Source organism: Zootoca vivipara, chromosome Z1 (assembly GCF_965207765.1).
Source record: "Zootoca vivipara chromosome Z1, rZooViv2.hap1.1, whole genome shotgun sequence".
Taxonomy (NCBI): Eukaryota; Metazoa; Chordata; class Lepidosauria; order Squamata; family Lacertidae; genus Zootoca; species Zootoca vivipara.
In genome coordinates, this window is record NC_142583.1 from 52,921,397 (window position 1) to 52,934,319 (window position 12,923).

Sequence of the window (12,923 nt, forward strand, 5' to 3'; positions counted from 1 at the left end):
TTAAGCAAACACATCTGTGTTGTGAATTATGCAGGTAATTGTTTTATGGTTGACAGCAAGGTCAAATCTGAAAGATCAGGGAACTGCATCACAGTTGTGCAATGTCTTCAGTTATTTTCTTTTATTCAATCATTTCCACAAGTGAACTAGCCCAATACATAAGGCTTGCTGTTCCTTTCCCATACACATCTCAGCACCACATATTTGGTGGCCTCATACATCAAACTCTACTTAAGCCCACACAAGAATACTTTTAACTGACAGCCCCTTCCTGTTTTGGAAAGCTTAAGGAACTTCTGCTGAGACTAGATAGTAGGGTTATCAAAAGGCAAATGCCTTAAGATCTATTCCTGCATTCAGACACTATTCTGCGCTGACATGCAATTTATGTAGTGATTAAGCCCTTTAAAAATAAAACCAAATTGCAGCTGTTTTGCATGAGTGTCAACCAAAAGCCACCAGAGGTAGCAGTTCTGGGGAAGTTTAAATAGATGGCATCTGCCTGTGCAAAGGACATATCATGCCTGTGAAGAAAGTTGCATTTACAGCTGGGACACATGGTGCAAAATGAAAACAGGCAGCAGTGATGTTAAAGGAATATCACCAACAAAAGCATTCCAGTTCAAAATTGATCTGAGGAGCTGAAGAAACTGCTTGCATTATGTGTTTGTGAGATCTTACAAGAATGGCAATACATGTGGGCTGTCTATTCACTTTATGTTTGAAACTAGATATTCAATAATCTAAGTTAACAGAGACAAAAAGATATGGATGAACACAGGACTGAGTTTCAGAAGTGTACAGATTTTTAATATTATTAGTTTATACAATAAGCTGAAAGGTAGAACAATAATAGAATTTAAGGGAGAAATTGATCTAATGCACCTTTTACTGAAGTAGTGAAGAACCTGTAGCCCTCCTAATGTTATGGACTCCAACTTCCATCTTCTCTGACTCTTTGCCCTGCTCTCTAGAGGTGATGGGAGTTGAAGTCCAACAATATCTGGAGGGTTGTGGATGCTGCTTCACCCGTTTTACAGCCCAATATTTTATTTTGTCTATTCAGAATTACACCCCTCAGTGTTTAATGATTCCAGGCAACTGTGCCTAGGACTTAAATCTTAATCTCTTCTTAACCTTGAGTATTTTAGTATTGATTCACAAGTATATGCCGGAGCTAGGGTTGCCACCTTTGTTCTGGCAAAAGACAGGACGGGAAAGGGTGGTGCGGTTGGGAGGCCCCCTTTTTTTCATCTAGTGCTGAAGTGATTTCAAAGTAATCCATTACAATCTACTGCAGCCTAACAGGATGGCCTCTCTGGAATTTCTCTCTCTCTCTCTCTCTCTCTCTCTCTCTCACACACACACACACGTATTTGTAAATCTGTCTGTGCTTGGTTTAAATATATGAACTTACACACACCCTTTCAAACACATACATTTGGAGATGCTCCCTAACTTGGCAGAGGCGGGGGGGACGGGACACCTGAAATACGGTACTGACCTGTTTCAATACAGAACGTAGCATTTGAAATAATAATTAAAAGTTGGTCCATTGGAAGAAGAATAAAAAAACCCTCCCAAATCCACAGTTGGACATATACTTTATTAGGACCTGCCAAAGTGTTGTCAAAACATCCTTTGGCAAACAAATGAAATTCAACAGGAATAGCATAAGGCAAATAAAACAAACCTACCTTCTCTTGGATTAACCGCTGCTGGCAGACTGTCCCAATCTAGTGCCCAACTAGGGCAAGGATGAGGGGAAAATGTTGCTTCAATACCACTTTTCTGCATTTAAGAGGAGGGGGGAAATCTTAAATCAGCTAAATAGGAATGTGAACTTTGCAAGTACTGTAATGATGCCCAAATGTCATGGGAAATTATGTCTGTTAAACAGCACATGTAAAATACAAAGCCACTCTGTTTGTCTATCAAAACATGCTCACTGGGACTAATGGGATTTGCAGTCCCAAACATTTGGAGTGTACCAGGTTGGGGAAAACCGGCAAACATGAACTAGGAAATCTCTAGTTCAAATCTCAGCTGAGCCATGAATTCAATATTTGGGTAGGAACCTGTTCTTTCAACCTCAGTCTCCATCGGCAGTATGGTTATAATGTTGATCATCTTTGCAGAGCTATTGTAAGGGTTACTTGGAGTTTTGTCTACTTCAAATGAGCTGTATCAGTATTATAGGGTCCTCCCCCTCCCTGGTAGGATTATACCATCAAACAAAATACAACCTCGTTTTTAGTGGCAGAGACCTTTGATAGAGAAATATGCTTGATATTGCAAGCAGCCAGATAAAAAGTATATATTATGGGTGAATGCATTGAAAAGTGCCTATTTTGTGTTAAATGTGTGTACAATTTAAATGCCGACTTTTTGTACACTCTTTCAAAATATCTGCACAATCCATTCTATGACTCAGTGCCAGTGAGTGAGTGAGTGAGTGTGTTGTGTGTGAAACTATTAAGTTACCATTAATTTTGTCATGGTTGGCCTTGGTCCACCTATAAATGAAGTGTCTTCATGCTCTTCCTCTGGCTCATCAGAAGCCATGCAAATAAACTGCATGTGTTCATCTGATAAAGAGTCTGAGCCTTGATGGGGTAAAAACTGCATATTGCATTTGGCAGCAGCTCTCTTTATTCCAGGTACTTCCTGAACTCTCTGGAACCAACTAGATATCAATGGCAATCTTAACAAGTTCTCTTGGTGTTTCTTGCTGAAACCCTGCAAGGAAGAAAACAAAGCTCTGGTTATCAGAGAAAATTTATGAACCTACTTGATGACAAGCATGAATCAAGCATGTCTCTGTTATCTTAAGACATTCACTACCTTGTGGGCTTAAACCCAGGAATAAATTGGCTTTCTGCCTCACACTCAGATTCAAACTGTGGAGTGGTAGTGGTGGGGTTGTACACAAAGAGAGATTCTCATGCCTAACTTAACCACTATGACTACAAAGAGTGACATAATAGATTAATGGATTTAAAGCTTAAAAATAAATAAATCAGAGCCACTATAGGAATAGAGCCTTTAGTAGAGCCAACATTGTGGTTCTACCAGTCTGCAGGGGCTGCAGTCTTAAGCACACTTACTAGGCAGTAAGTTGCATAGACCTCAGTGAGACAAATTTCTGAGAAAATATGCTGAGAATACATAAGCTCCAAGCGATTTGTCTCTTCCCAACATCTACTACGTAATGTTGAAAGTTTACTGGGAAGCAACATACATAAATATGTAAATCCTTACCAAAAAATGATAGATGCATGGAAAGAGGACTACATCCGCCAAAGTGAAGTATAGCCCTTCAGCAAAAACGTTTTCCAAGAGTGGCAATTCGGATGTTTTCATCTTCCTAATATGAGAGGGCTCCCTTTTGGCAGCAACTGGTGTTTTTTGCACAGTTAATTTAGATAAAGCTAAACTCAGTTCCGGTTGTGCAGGCGAGGAGTCCAGATTTTCTGCTAATCTTCCCTCTTGTGAAGAAACATCTTTACATGCTTCCTTGACAAATGTCTGTTGCTGTTGAACTTTCTGTCTTCGAATTTTGTCATCATTATGTACTCTTACAGGTTCTCCCAGCTTCTTTTCAAAATGTAATACTTCCTCCGGAATACTCTGAACCTCATCCGAAGACACTCTCAGAAAGTTTTCAACTGCCCGAGGGATGCTGATTTCACAAAGTCTGGTCCATTCACTGACCTGCAAATAAACAGGATTAACCAGTTGACTGATTCCCAGGCCTTTCATAATAAGGTGGCGAACCTGTGGCTGTCAAGGTCCTGTGGGACTCAAAACACTCATTAGCTCCATCCAGCACGACCAATGGTCAGGGATGATGGGAGTTGTACTGCAGACATATATTAAACTTTGTTCAGTGCATGGCCTAACTGGTCACTTCTGCATTAGGGTCATGCACTGAACAAGGTTTAATATATGTGAAATCTATCACAAAGCAGGGTTAAAACTAGAAATACTCACTTCAGCACAAGCCTTCAAGCAGGTCTTTTTAAAGCCCAAGAGTTCCAAAATGTCCTCCCTTGACGGATCTGCTTCATATGTTTTCTGTACTATGTGCCTCAATACCACAGCAAGTCCTGCTCGACAAAATCTTCCGTTTTTCTCAACAACAGCAGGTAAACAGCAGCTCTGGACCACCAAAGGAAGTTGACATCTTTTGATGAAGCAAATATCCAGGTCCTTGGGTAATACTTTGTCTTTAGGCTGGGCATCTGAAGCTGTTTCGCCTGGCAGTACTAAAAATACTCTGAATGTCTTGCAGTCACAGTATGACAACAAAAACAAGGATATGGATGTGTGGAGAGGCAAGACACAATCTGCATTCTGATTAAAGTAGTCCAGGTACAGGTGATCTTCAGTCAATCCTTTCATTTTTTCTTAAAGGAAGAAATGTGATGAATGAAATAATACGTAAAAGGTTTAATATAAAGCTATGCAAAGCAATAATGAAGATGATCCAGAACACAACCCCTGCGCAAATTGGGGGTTGCCTGTACATATATAAATAAACAGAAACAGTGATCTCTAAAATCCATCAATTTTTCCCTTTCTCAATGCAGTATGCAAATATTAATTAATCTTTGTTGTTACTGTTTCTAAACGGATGTTAATATTCTGCATTTTGAGTATATTTCTTATTGTGTTTTGAAAGGCAGGACAGTTAAAATAAAAATAAAAACAATAAATATCGCTAAGATTGTTTTAAGGTCGCATAAGAGAAGGGTCTTCTGAAGCAAACATTTGAATATTATTAATGAAATGCACTTTTTGGAGGGCCATTATAAGGAGGTCACAAAAATTAGTAATGTATATGCAATTCTTTCAAGTATAAAATATATTTGGTTCTATCTAAATCTTACTCAGAGCAGACATAGACTTAACTATTTTTAAAACTCAATACATTTTGAGGTTATTCTTTTTGTTTTATATATATAACAACCAAAACAAAATCCAACTAAACTAAAACCAGAATGGAGGGAAGCAATAAGATGAGAAGAGGAGTGGGTCAGCTTACACAGGTTTTGCTCACTTTCAATGTAGAGACATCATTAAAAAAAACCTGTACATTCAACTAGGGCCAGAGTTCAGTACAGAATTGCCACAGAGCATGATAAGTACCAAATTTACGTAACCTGTAGCTAGTTCATGTATGGAAAGCAAGAACAGATCTTTTGTCCATTGTTGGATTGTTTGTCCGTTTACTTTTCCAATGTTGTAAAATGATATGTTTGGCAACCAACAGAGCACAACTAATCCATTTCCGTTCCCTGGGGTAAGCTTCCACATAATAAAGAGGTGTTCTATCAATGCCCCTTTGTCCATAAATTTTAGTTGTTTCCAGAACCAAGTTTATATGATCAGTGACCTCTGTCCAGAATTGGAAAATAACAGGATAGTACCACATCGTGTGAAATAAGGAGAGTATTGACTAAATTAAATCTAGATATCTCAATGGATCTATTCTAACTTTGTCCACATGCAATCCACTGTAATTTTCTACCCACAACCAAGACCATTAATATCTCTATCATCGGCTTGGATCAAAATATGCAGTTCTGCTAGCAGAAAGCCTCTTCTGCTCAGGGAAAACGCATTTCTGTCCTAGAGAAAGAGCATTGTATGAGGTAATTTATGATAAATCCAGAGGTGTTCTTCCATTTTACTGAAGACCTTTTTTCATAGATGTGTGCTACAGGCATCCTTATTCTGAGTTTCTCATATTGTATTACAAGCCCTATATACTTTTGGTGCTACACTGCAAAACATTTTTCACTACATAGCCCAAGAATTCACAAAAAACTAAGACTTCAATCCTGTTTGCTAGAAGTAAATCTAACAAACATTCTCAGGATCGCAGCACTAGGGAATAAGCACTAATGTACCTGGTGAGGCTTATTTCTGAGTAAACTGGAAACTTGTACTGGGTTGGATTGCAAGACATTTTCTCCATCTGATCAAAGTTATTCAGATCAAAATCATTACTTTTCTTAGACTACAGTACCGTATTCCTGAATTGCAGGGGGTTGAACGATATGACCCTTGGGGTGCCTTCCAACTCTACAATTCTATGATTTCAATTAAAATTACGGTTCTTGACTGAAAACTCAACTTCCGCTCCCTTTACATTACAGTATTTTGAAAATAGTTGAACACACAGAATTTAAGGGAATAAATTATATGCACAATTAGTTATGATTCTGCACCAAATATATCTGATTTATGGAGACTATATGCTTAGGATCCTAGACTGGAACATTAGTAGATATTTAATAAATCCCATTGGCTGTCTTTTCTATTGCAAATCAGGCTGCAACTCTTGGACACTAGATGGCACACTTTTAAAACAATTGCAGCTGAAGAACATAATACCATATTTTGAAAAAACCTTCACTATAGCAAGAACTGTGATTATTTATTCATAATTTTTTTTCATCCTTAAGTAGGGCTGAAGTGTGTTATCAGCTGATACAGCTACAACAGATCTGTGCACTGATTTTCCTTTGGAATTAATTTGTTAGCCCAGATGCTCCGCATTGAGGGATGTTTGTCTTATCAAATGCTAATGTTTTGTGTAAACTGTGTCTGGAAATATGTAAAACTTGCTAAATCCTCAGGAATATCACACCTTAGCCTGCCTGAGCCACAGTAACCCCACCTTATGTGTGATGTAATCTCTGATTGACTGTAGAGGGAATGTCCTTCTCCACACCAAAATGCAAACCCTTAAAAGAGATGTTTCTTCTTGCTTCTGGGTCTCTCTTGCCTCCTTGCTAGGAGGGGAGGGAAATCTGTTGCAACAGAAAAATAAAGATCTGCCTTGCTTTCACTGCATCCTGCCTCCATCCATTCATCTCTGACCGATCATAGACTTAGGGGACTCAGTCCCTTGGGAAGTTGGGCAGTAAAAGCCAACCATCCCTATTTTTCTACATCAACCCCAAGCTTCAAATATTGGAAACAAATATCTTTCTGAAAATCACTCACCAATTAAAGAGCTAAATGTTCCAGGTGATGGTATTTTTACGTTCCGCAGTTTTCCTTTTCAACATTTGTAGCTCAATTACAACGTTTTAATGGCAGTTGCCTATGAAGGATTTAATCTCCATCTCCACCCTGTTTGCACACTGATCCCTGTAGAGAAAGTCAATCCATTGTAAAGTTGAAATAGAATTAAATTGTTGCCTTTCCCAGTTTTTTAAGTCAGTAAAAATACAGCCTCTTCCATAAGGATACTACGGTACTGTATATCTTTTCATAAATATATTTTATATAAAAAAGTAGTCATACTCATCCAGAGCAGGCTAACTGAATGCTGTCCAGGGCTAGATTTATATGATTTCTAATGGCACCTATTTCCATAGCTGCCAAGTTATCCCTTTTTTTAAGGGATTTTCCCTTATGCTGAATAGGCTTCCTCGCGAGAAAAGGGAAAACTTGGCAGCTATGCCTATTTCTGAGCAAAAAGGCATAGTTAATGCTAAGTCTCTTAACTTGAAAATAACTCACATTGAAGCAAACCTACTGCTAAATGGAATTTTTAAATAAAAAATCAAATATATAGAGGGATTTAATAAGAATTGTTGGTGTAGTCAAATTTGGAAAATTAACTTGAAAATTAAGGTGGAGAACAAGCAAACAAGAGATTTGTTTTTAACTCTATGGCAGAAAAAAACTATATACAAAATAATGATAACAATGTTCGAATGCCTCCTGCGAAATATCCTACTACTTGAAAATCTTTGTAACTTTTCAGCTTCAAGTTAGAATATCATGACTTCAAGGGCAATATACTGATATTTATAAATAAAGGAAATTGTTTTTTTTAAAAGGAAAAGGTTACCACCCTCAAAGATCAATAACACTCATTATTATTCCCAGGAATTGTGATTGAAATCACCAAAATTTGTATGTTAAAAAATATTATTATCTGTGTGGCATACGCTTATTTTTAATTCAATTGTATTGCTTCTTAACTTTTTGTATGCCATTGAAATATATGTTCTTGGTTAAAGAAATAAATAAAAAGAAATACAGAAAAGATTTTTTTACTTTAATTAAACATATTTAGGAACTGACAGCACTGATAAACGTTATGGAGAAGCTGGTGCATAAAGGGTGTGAGTAGCCCAATGATTTTATCCGGAGTTATTCAACACATTACTGAAATGGAGTATACAGCCATGTTTTGCAGAACAGGAAGATCTTTTAACTGCTCGTTCTTCCTCTCTCCTGTTTAATACTGCATGAACTGAGCAATTACGGACCCCTCTCAGCAAACCCCAGGGACACGATTGTCTCACGTGCATGTCTGCAGCCTCCGCTTTCTAGTTGGTACTTGTGAGCAAATGCACCATTTATCCTTTTCTTTCACATTAGCAGTGCACTAGAGTTTGCAGAAGAGGGACACAGCTTTCTACTCCACTTTTAAACTCATTCTGTGGAGAGCAACAAGGTGACATTCTCAATTAAGAGTGTGCCTAAGGCAACAACATTGTTCCTTATTCACAGAGGGCTTCCGAGCAACGAGTAGAGTTCCATTCCTTGGAGATAAAAATAATAAATTCTGTGAAAATACAGAAGAACCACCAGGCAAATAGTTCATTCTGGCTTTCTCTGTTGTTTGTTATTACCATATTTACTCGGATCTAATGCTCACCATTTCTGGCCAAACTACGTTGCAAAAATTGAGGTGTGCATTAGAATCGATGGCACATTAGACTTGAGTAAATAAATACAGTACTTAAGCTTTTATCTACAAGTCCAATCGTTAAGTTTCACAATGGGTTAAACGTCATCATTCCCATTTGTTTATTTCATTTCTGTGTCACCTTTCCTCCAAAAAGTTCAGGGAAGGACACATAGTTTCACAGGAAATATACAGATCTTCCACTTTCTGGCCCTCCACTTTGGTACCTGAGCTGCAGACTTAAACTTCCTTATGGCAATCACATAATTATCGATAATGGTGTTATTGGCAATTAACATAATTTATCCAAGAGCTGGTCTTGCTAGATCAAAGCAAAAACATTCTGGAGCATCTCACCCTTGTTTCGGAAGCTTAATGAACAAGGAGCTGAAATTTGCTGCAAATCACTGTAGTAATTTAAAAGTACAGTTTGAGCTAAATCTCTAACGCAATAATACTACATTCAAAAAGTCACTGGTTATACACAAACTGGTACACCTCAAGACAGGTGCTGCCATTATTTTCACCTGTGTCTTCCACAGAATATACCAGCTGCAATATAACATGCTCAACTCAGTCTCACCGATATATATATTCTGTTGATATTTAAAGAAATCAATCATAGATTAATCCTGCAGGCTTTCTTTCATTGTCATTCCCCCAACCCATCAAAAGCCTTTTTGTCATAAAACAGATAGTTCAATGGCATTATCTCAAATATTTATCTAGGGAAAAAGGTCTTTTTCAATCTAAGGCAGATGGCAGTGATCAATACAAGCCAGCCTGCTATGTTCAAAGGCCTTCTGCCTTTTATTCCAGCTTAGCTGGTCTCTCAAACAATTGCTTCTCCTTTTAAAACCTAGCACTGCCAGTTTCCTGAGTGAACAAGTGTCTCTTATTACTATTAAAAAGAAATGCCACAATTTAAAATAATAATAATGTTATTTACCTAAAGCTGACCCACATGAGAAAGACAGTATTTTTTTAACAACCATTCTACAAAAATAAGAGGTATGGATGGCTACACAATTTCAGTATTTTTCACGCCCTGAAGTAGAATGAAACAACAAACTATTCTTTTACAAATTGATTTGCGTAAATTATCCCGTTTACATTTGCATATAGAATACAAAGCCTGCTCTAGAGGAGATCCAATGCATGTGCCACATTCTCATGTAGTTTCCTGGGAAATTAACCAAATATGTCCATGTGTATACAAACATGGACAGACACACACACACTTGAGCTTCTAAGCAAGAGATGGAAATTTTCCGGGAAGGTACTTTCTATAATTACAGGGTTGTATCCAACACTAGTCATACTCAAAGTAGACCCACTGAACTCAATAGGCATAATTAAGTCAATTAATTTTAATGGGTCTAATCCACAGAGCCTAGGGCTTGCCGATCAGAAGGTTGGAGGTTTGAATCCCTGCGACAGAGTGAGCTCCCGTTGCTTGGTCCCTGCTCCTGCCAACCTAGCAGTTCGAAAGCACGAACTGCAAGTAGATAAATAGGTACCACTCCAGTGGAAAGGTAAACGCCGTTTCCGTGCGCTGCGTCCGCGACTGGACCTAATGGTCAAGGGTCCCTTTACCCTTTAATCTGAGTGTAATTTAGTCCGACAGAACCCAGTTTTTAGGCTTTGTAGTACAATAACCCTTCCTTAATGAGTTAATGACAGTAATGAATGCATGGTTTACCAATCTGTCACCAAAGGTACCATAGTCAGGATTTCGGTTTTCTGTTATCCTAGACAGGAGCAAGAGGGCCTGGAGATCAAACTACAACCTATGTCTGCACTCTTGCCTTGTGCTGTGTTGCAGCTGTTTACTCCCAGCTCAGTGGACTAGAGGAAAACCAAACTAAGGTTTGTAGTGAAAATGACAACTGCATCTCCAAACAGCAAGAGCGGTTATTACCACAACATAAAACCACTTGCTGATCAGGACAGTAACTCTCATCTACTTTACCACAGGCAACCTTCTAATTAAGTTGTGACTATGCAAGTAAGAGGTATAGAATATAAATAGTACAGTGGTACCTCGGGTTAAGAACTTAATTCGTTCTGGAGGTCTGTTCTTAACCTGAAACTGTTCTTAATCCAAGGTACCTCTTTAGCTAATGGGGCCTCCCGCTGCCGCTACGCGATTTGTGTTCTCATCTCATCCTGAAGCAAAGTTCTTAACCCAAGGTACTATTTCTGGGTTAGTGGAGTCTGTAACCTGAAGCGTCTGTAACCTGAGGTACCACTGTGCAGTATCTCTGCTGGGAGTGAGATGGGATGAGAAATGGAAGGCACAGAAAATTGGATCATGGAGTGCCTTCATACATTGAACAGTTAACTGATAAAATTCACAGCCACAAGATCTGATAGTTTAGATGATTGTCAGAGGGGATTAGATGAATTTATGAAGCATGTCTATTAACGGATACATGTCATGATGACTATATGCTTCTTCCAGGTTCAGGGGCACCGTGCCGCTCCATATTAGTTGCTGGAGAACAATGGGGGAGAGCACCATTGTCTTCTTGTCCTGCTTATGGGCTTCTTGTAGGTATCTGGTTAATCACTGTGAGAAACAAAATGTTAAGCTAGGCAAGTCTTTGACTGATAAAGCAAAGGTCCTTATGGAAACAGCTCCAAATTAACTATATTGCATTATTTTATATAGGACCCTTTGGGGAGCCTTTTAATTAGAAAGTGGGTAAGGGAAAAAATAATATACAGCTGCGCTACATCTAGTTAACAGCAGTAATTAACTTAAAAGCTGCATATGGACAATCTCACTTTAAAAGACTGGGAGAACTATTTAAGCACTCACAATCCTTGCATTAAGTTGTGAGTGATTGTACATGCCCGTGAGTACAAATAAGTATGTTTGTTTGTCTCCTATGCCCATCCTAGCTTGCCTATTGTCAGTCTGTATGGAGAACAGAGACTAGCACATTAACAGCATGTGCACTGCAATCTACACAACCGACTCCCCACCCACTCCCCATGCTAGCTGCAAATTTCAAACAGGATTCACACTCCACTTTGGTCATGGATTTACTGAGTGCTTCATAGTCTCCACCCTACTTCCAATAAATGGGAACAAATAGTAGACTACTTAACTGAAAACTAACAGTCCTGCACCACAAGGCTGAATTATTCAAGAACTTGGAATCAACTTAAGCCTTACTTTTATATCCTTGTAATGTGCTTACCATTGGATCTTAAAATTTCAAGCACTCCAAACTCTGTTAATGTGCAGTAATTCTAATCCACAAAGAACCAGAATTGAGTAGTTTTTCGCAGATAATCCTTGTGTGTTTAAGATTTATCACTGCTTTGTTGCTCCACACCAGCATGCAGCCTAAACAAACAATAACCTCTGTTTTAGCATGGTGTTTGAACCTGGGATAGTGGAATTGTTTCACTCCAACAAACTACAGTACTGTACAATCTGTAACCAAGGTTTATTGTTGGCTGGCTAGCTGTACTTAAAGCAAAATAAACCATGTTCTCCTGCCCACTAATGCAGAGGGGCAAAGTAGCCCATGGGTAAACCATTAATGTGTGAACAGTGTAAGTGTCTTCCTCTCACTGCTACACATGCTATATTTCAGGAGCTATGCGCTATCCCGCACCACAAACCTTTTATTAAGCCTTTGAGAAACCTTCATTGTTGTGGTACAGTATATGCTTTTGTGCTTGTGTAAATGAGGCAAGCTCGGTCTCTTCCCTACTCATAGCAGAACATAAACATTTAGGAATTTAGGAGTACAGTACAGTATAGGAAGCTCATACACATACACCATCTACAGTGCCTGCCGGCAGCTTTCTAATATTTCAAACAGGGTTTTCCAACCTTAGCTGGAAATGCCAGGGATGAAACCAGGTAACTTATTTTTGCATACAAAGCATTTGCTTTATCACAGTTATAGCCCTTCCTTACATTTTCCATGTGCAGAGTGTTGCCACATGTTTAAAAACCGAAGCATGCACATCTTTCAAAAGTTGCCTGATGTGCAGACATTCAACAGATGCAGCCTTCCACCCAGCTCCACATGCTGGAAGAAAACCCCACCTGTTGAATTTCGGCTGTGCCCGTGAAATCGTCTACTTAATAAATTCACCACCAGCCAGTATTCAACAGGTGGAGTTTTGTTCCTCCCCCCAAAAAAGGGGTGTGTGCCTTGTAAGAAAGAAGCTGGCAATC

The 12,923-nt window shown here is 38.7% G+C and overlaps 1 protein-coding gene across 3 annotated transcripts in view; it reads right to left on the minus strand.

Moving 5' to 3' along the window:
- The window catches only part of GSTCD (glutathione S-transferase C-terminal domain containing), a 55,173-nt gene that overhangs the window by 41,527 nt on the left and 723 nt on the right, over nucleotides 1-12,923 (minus strand). Inside the window, exons 2-7 of one of the 3 annotated variants that reach the window (XM_088660485.1) lie at nucleotides 11,929-12,077; nucleotides 7,018-7,164; nucleotides 3,994-4,409; nucleotides 3,262-3,714; nucleotides 2,485-2,739; nucleotides 1,698-1,791 (exon numbers count right to left, since the gene is read on the minus strand). In XM_088660485.1, coding sequence (XP_088516611.1) covers nucleotides 1,698-1,791; nucleotides 2,485-2,739; nucleotides 3,262-3,714; nucleotides 3,994-4,404 — 1,213 coding nt within the window. In that variant the 5' untranslated portion in view covers nucleotides 4,405-4,409; nucleotides 7,018-7,164; nucleotides 11,929-12,077. The remainder of the gene's footprint in view (nucleotides 1-1,697; nucleotides 1,792-2,484; nucleotides 2,740-3,261; nucleotides 3,715-3,993; nucleotides 4,410-7,017; nucleotides 7,165-11,928; nucleotides 12,078-12,923) is intronic. The other 2 variants (XM_035111864.3, XM_035111866.3) reach the window with 2 other exon arrangements.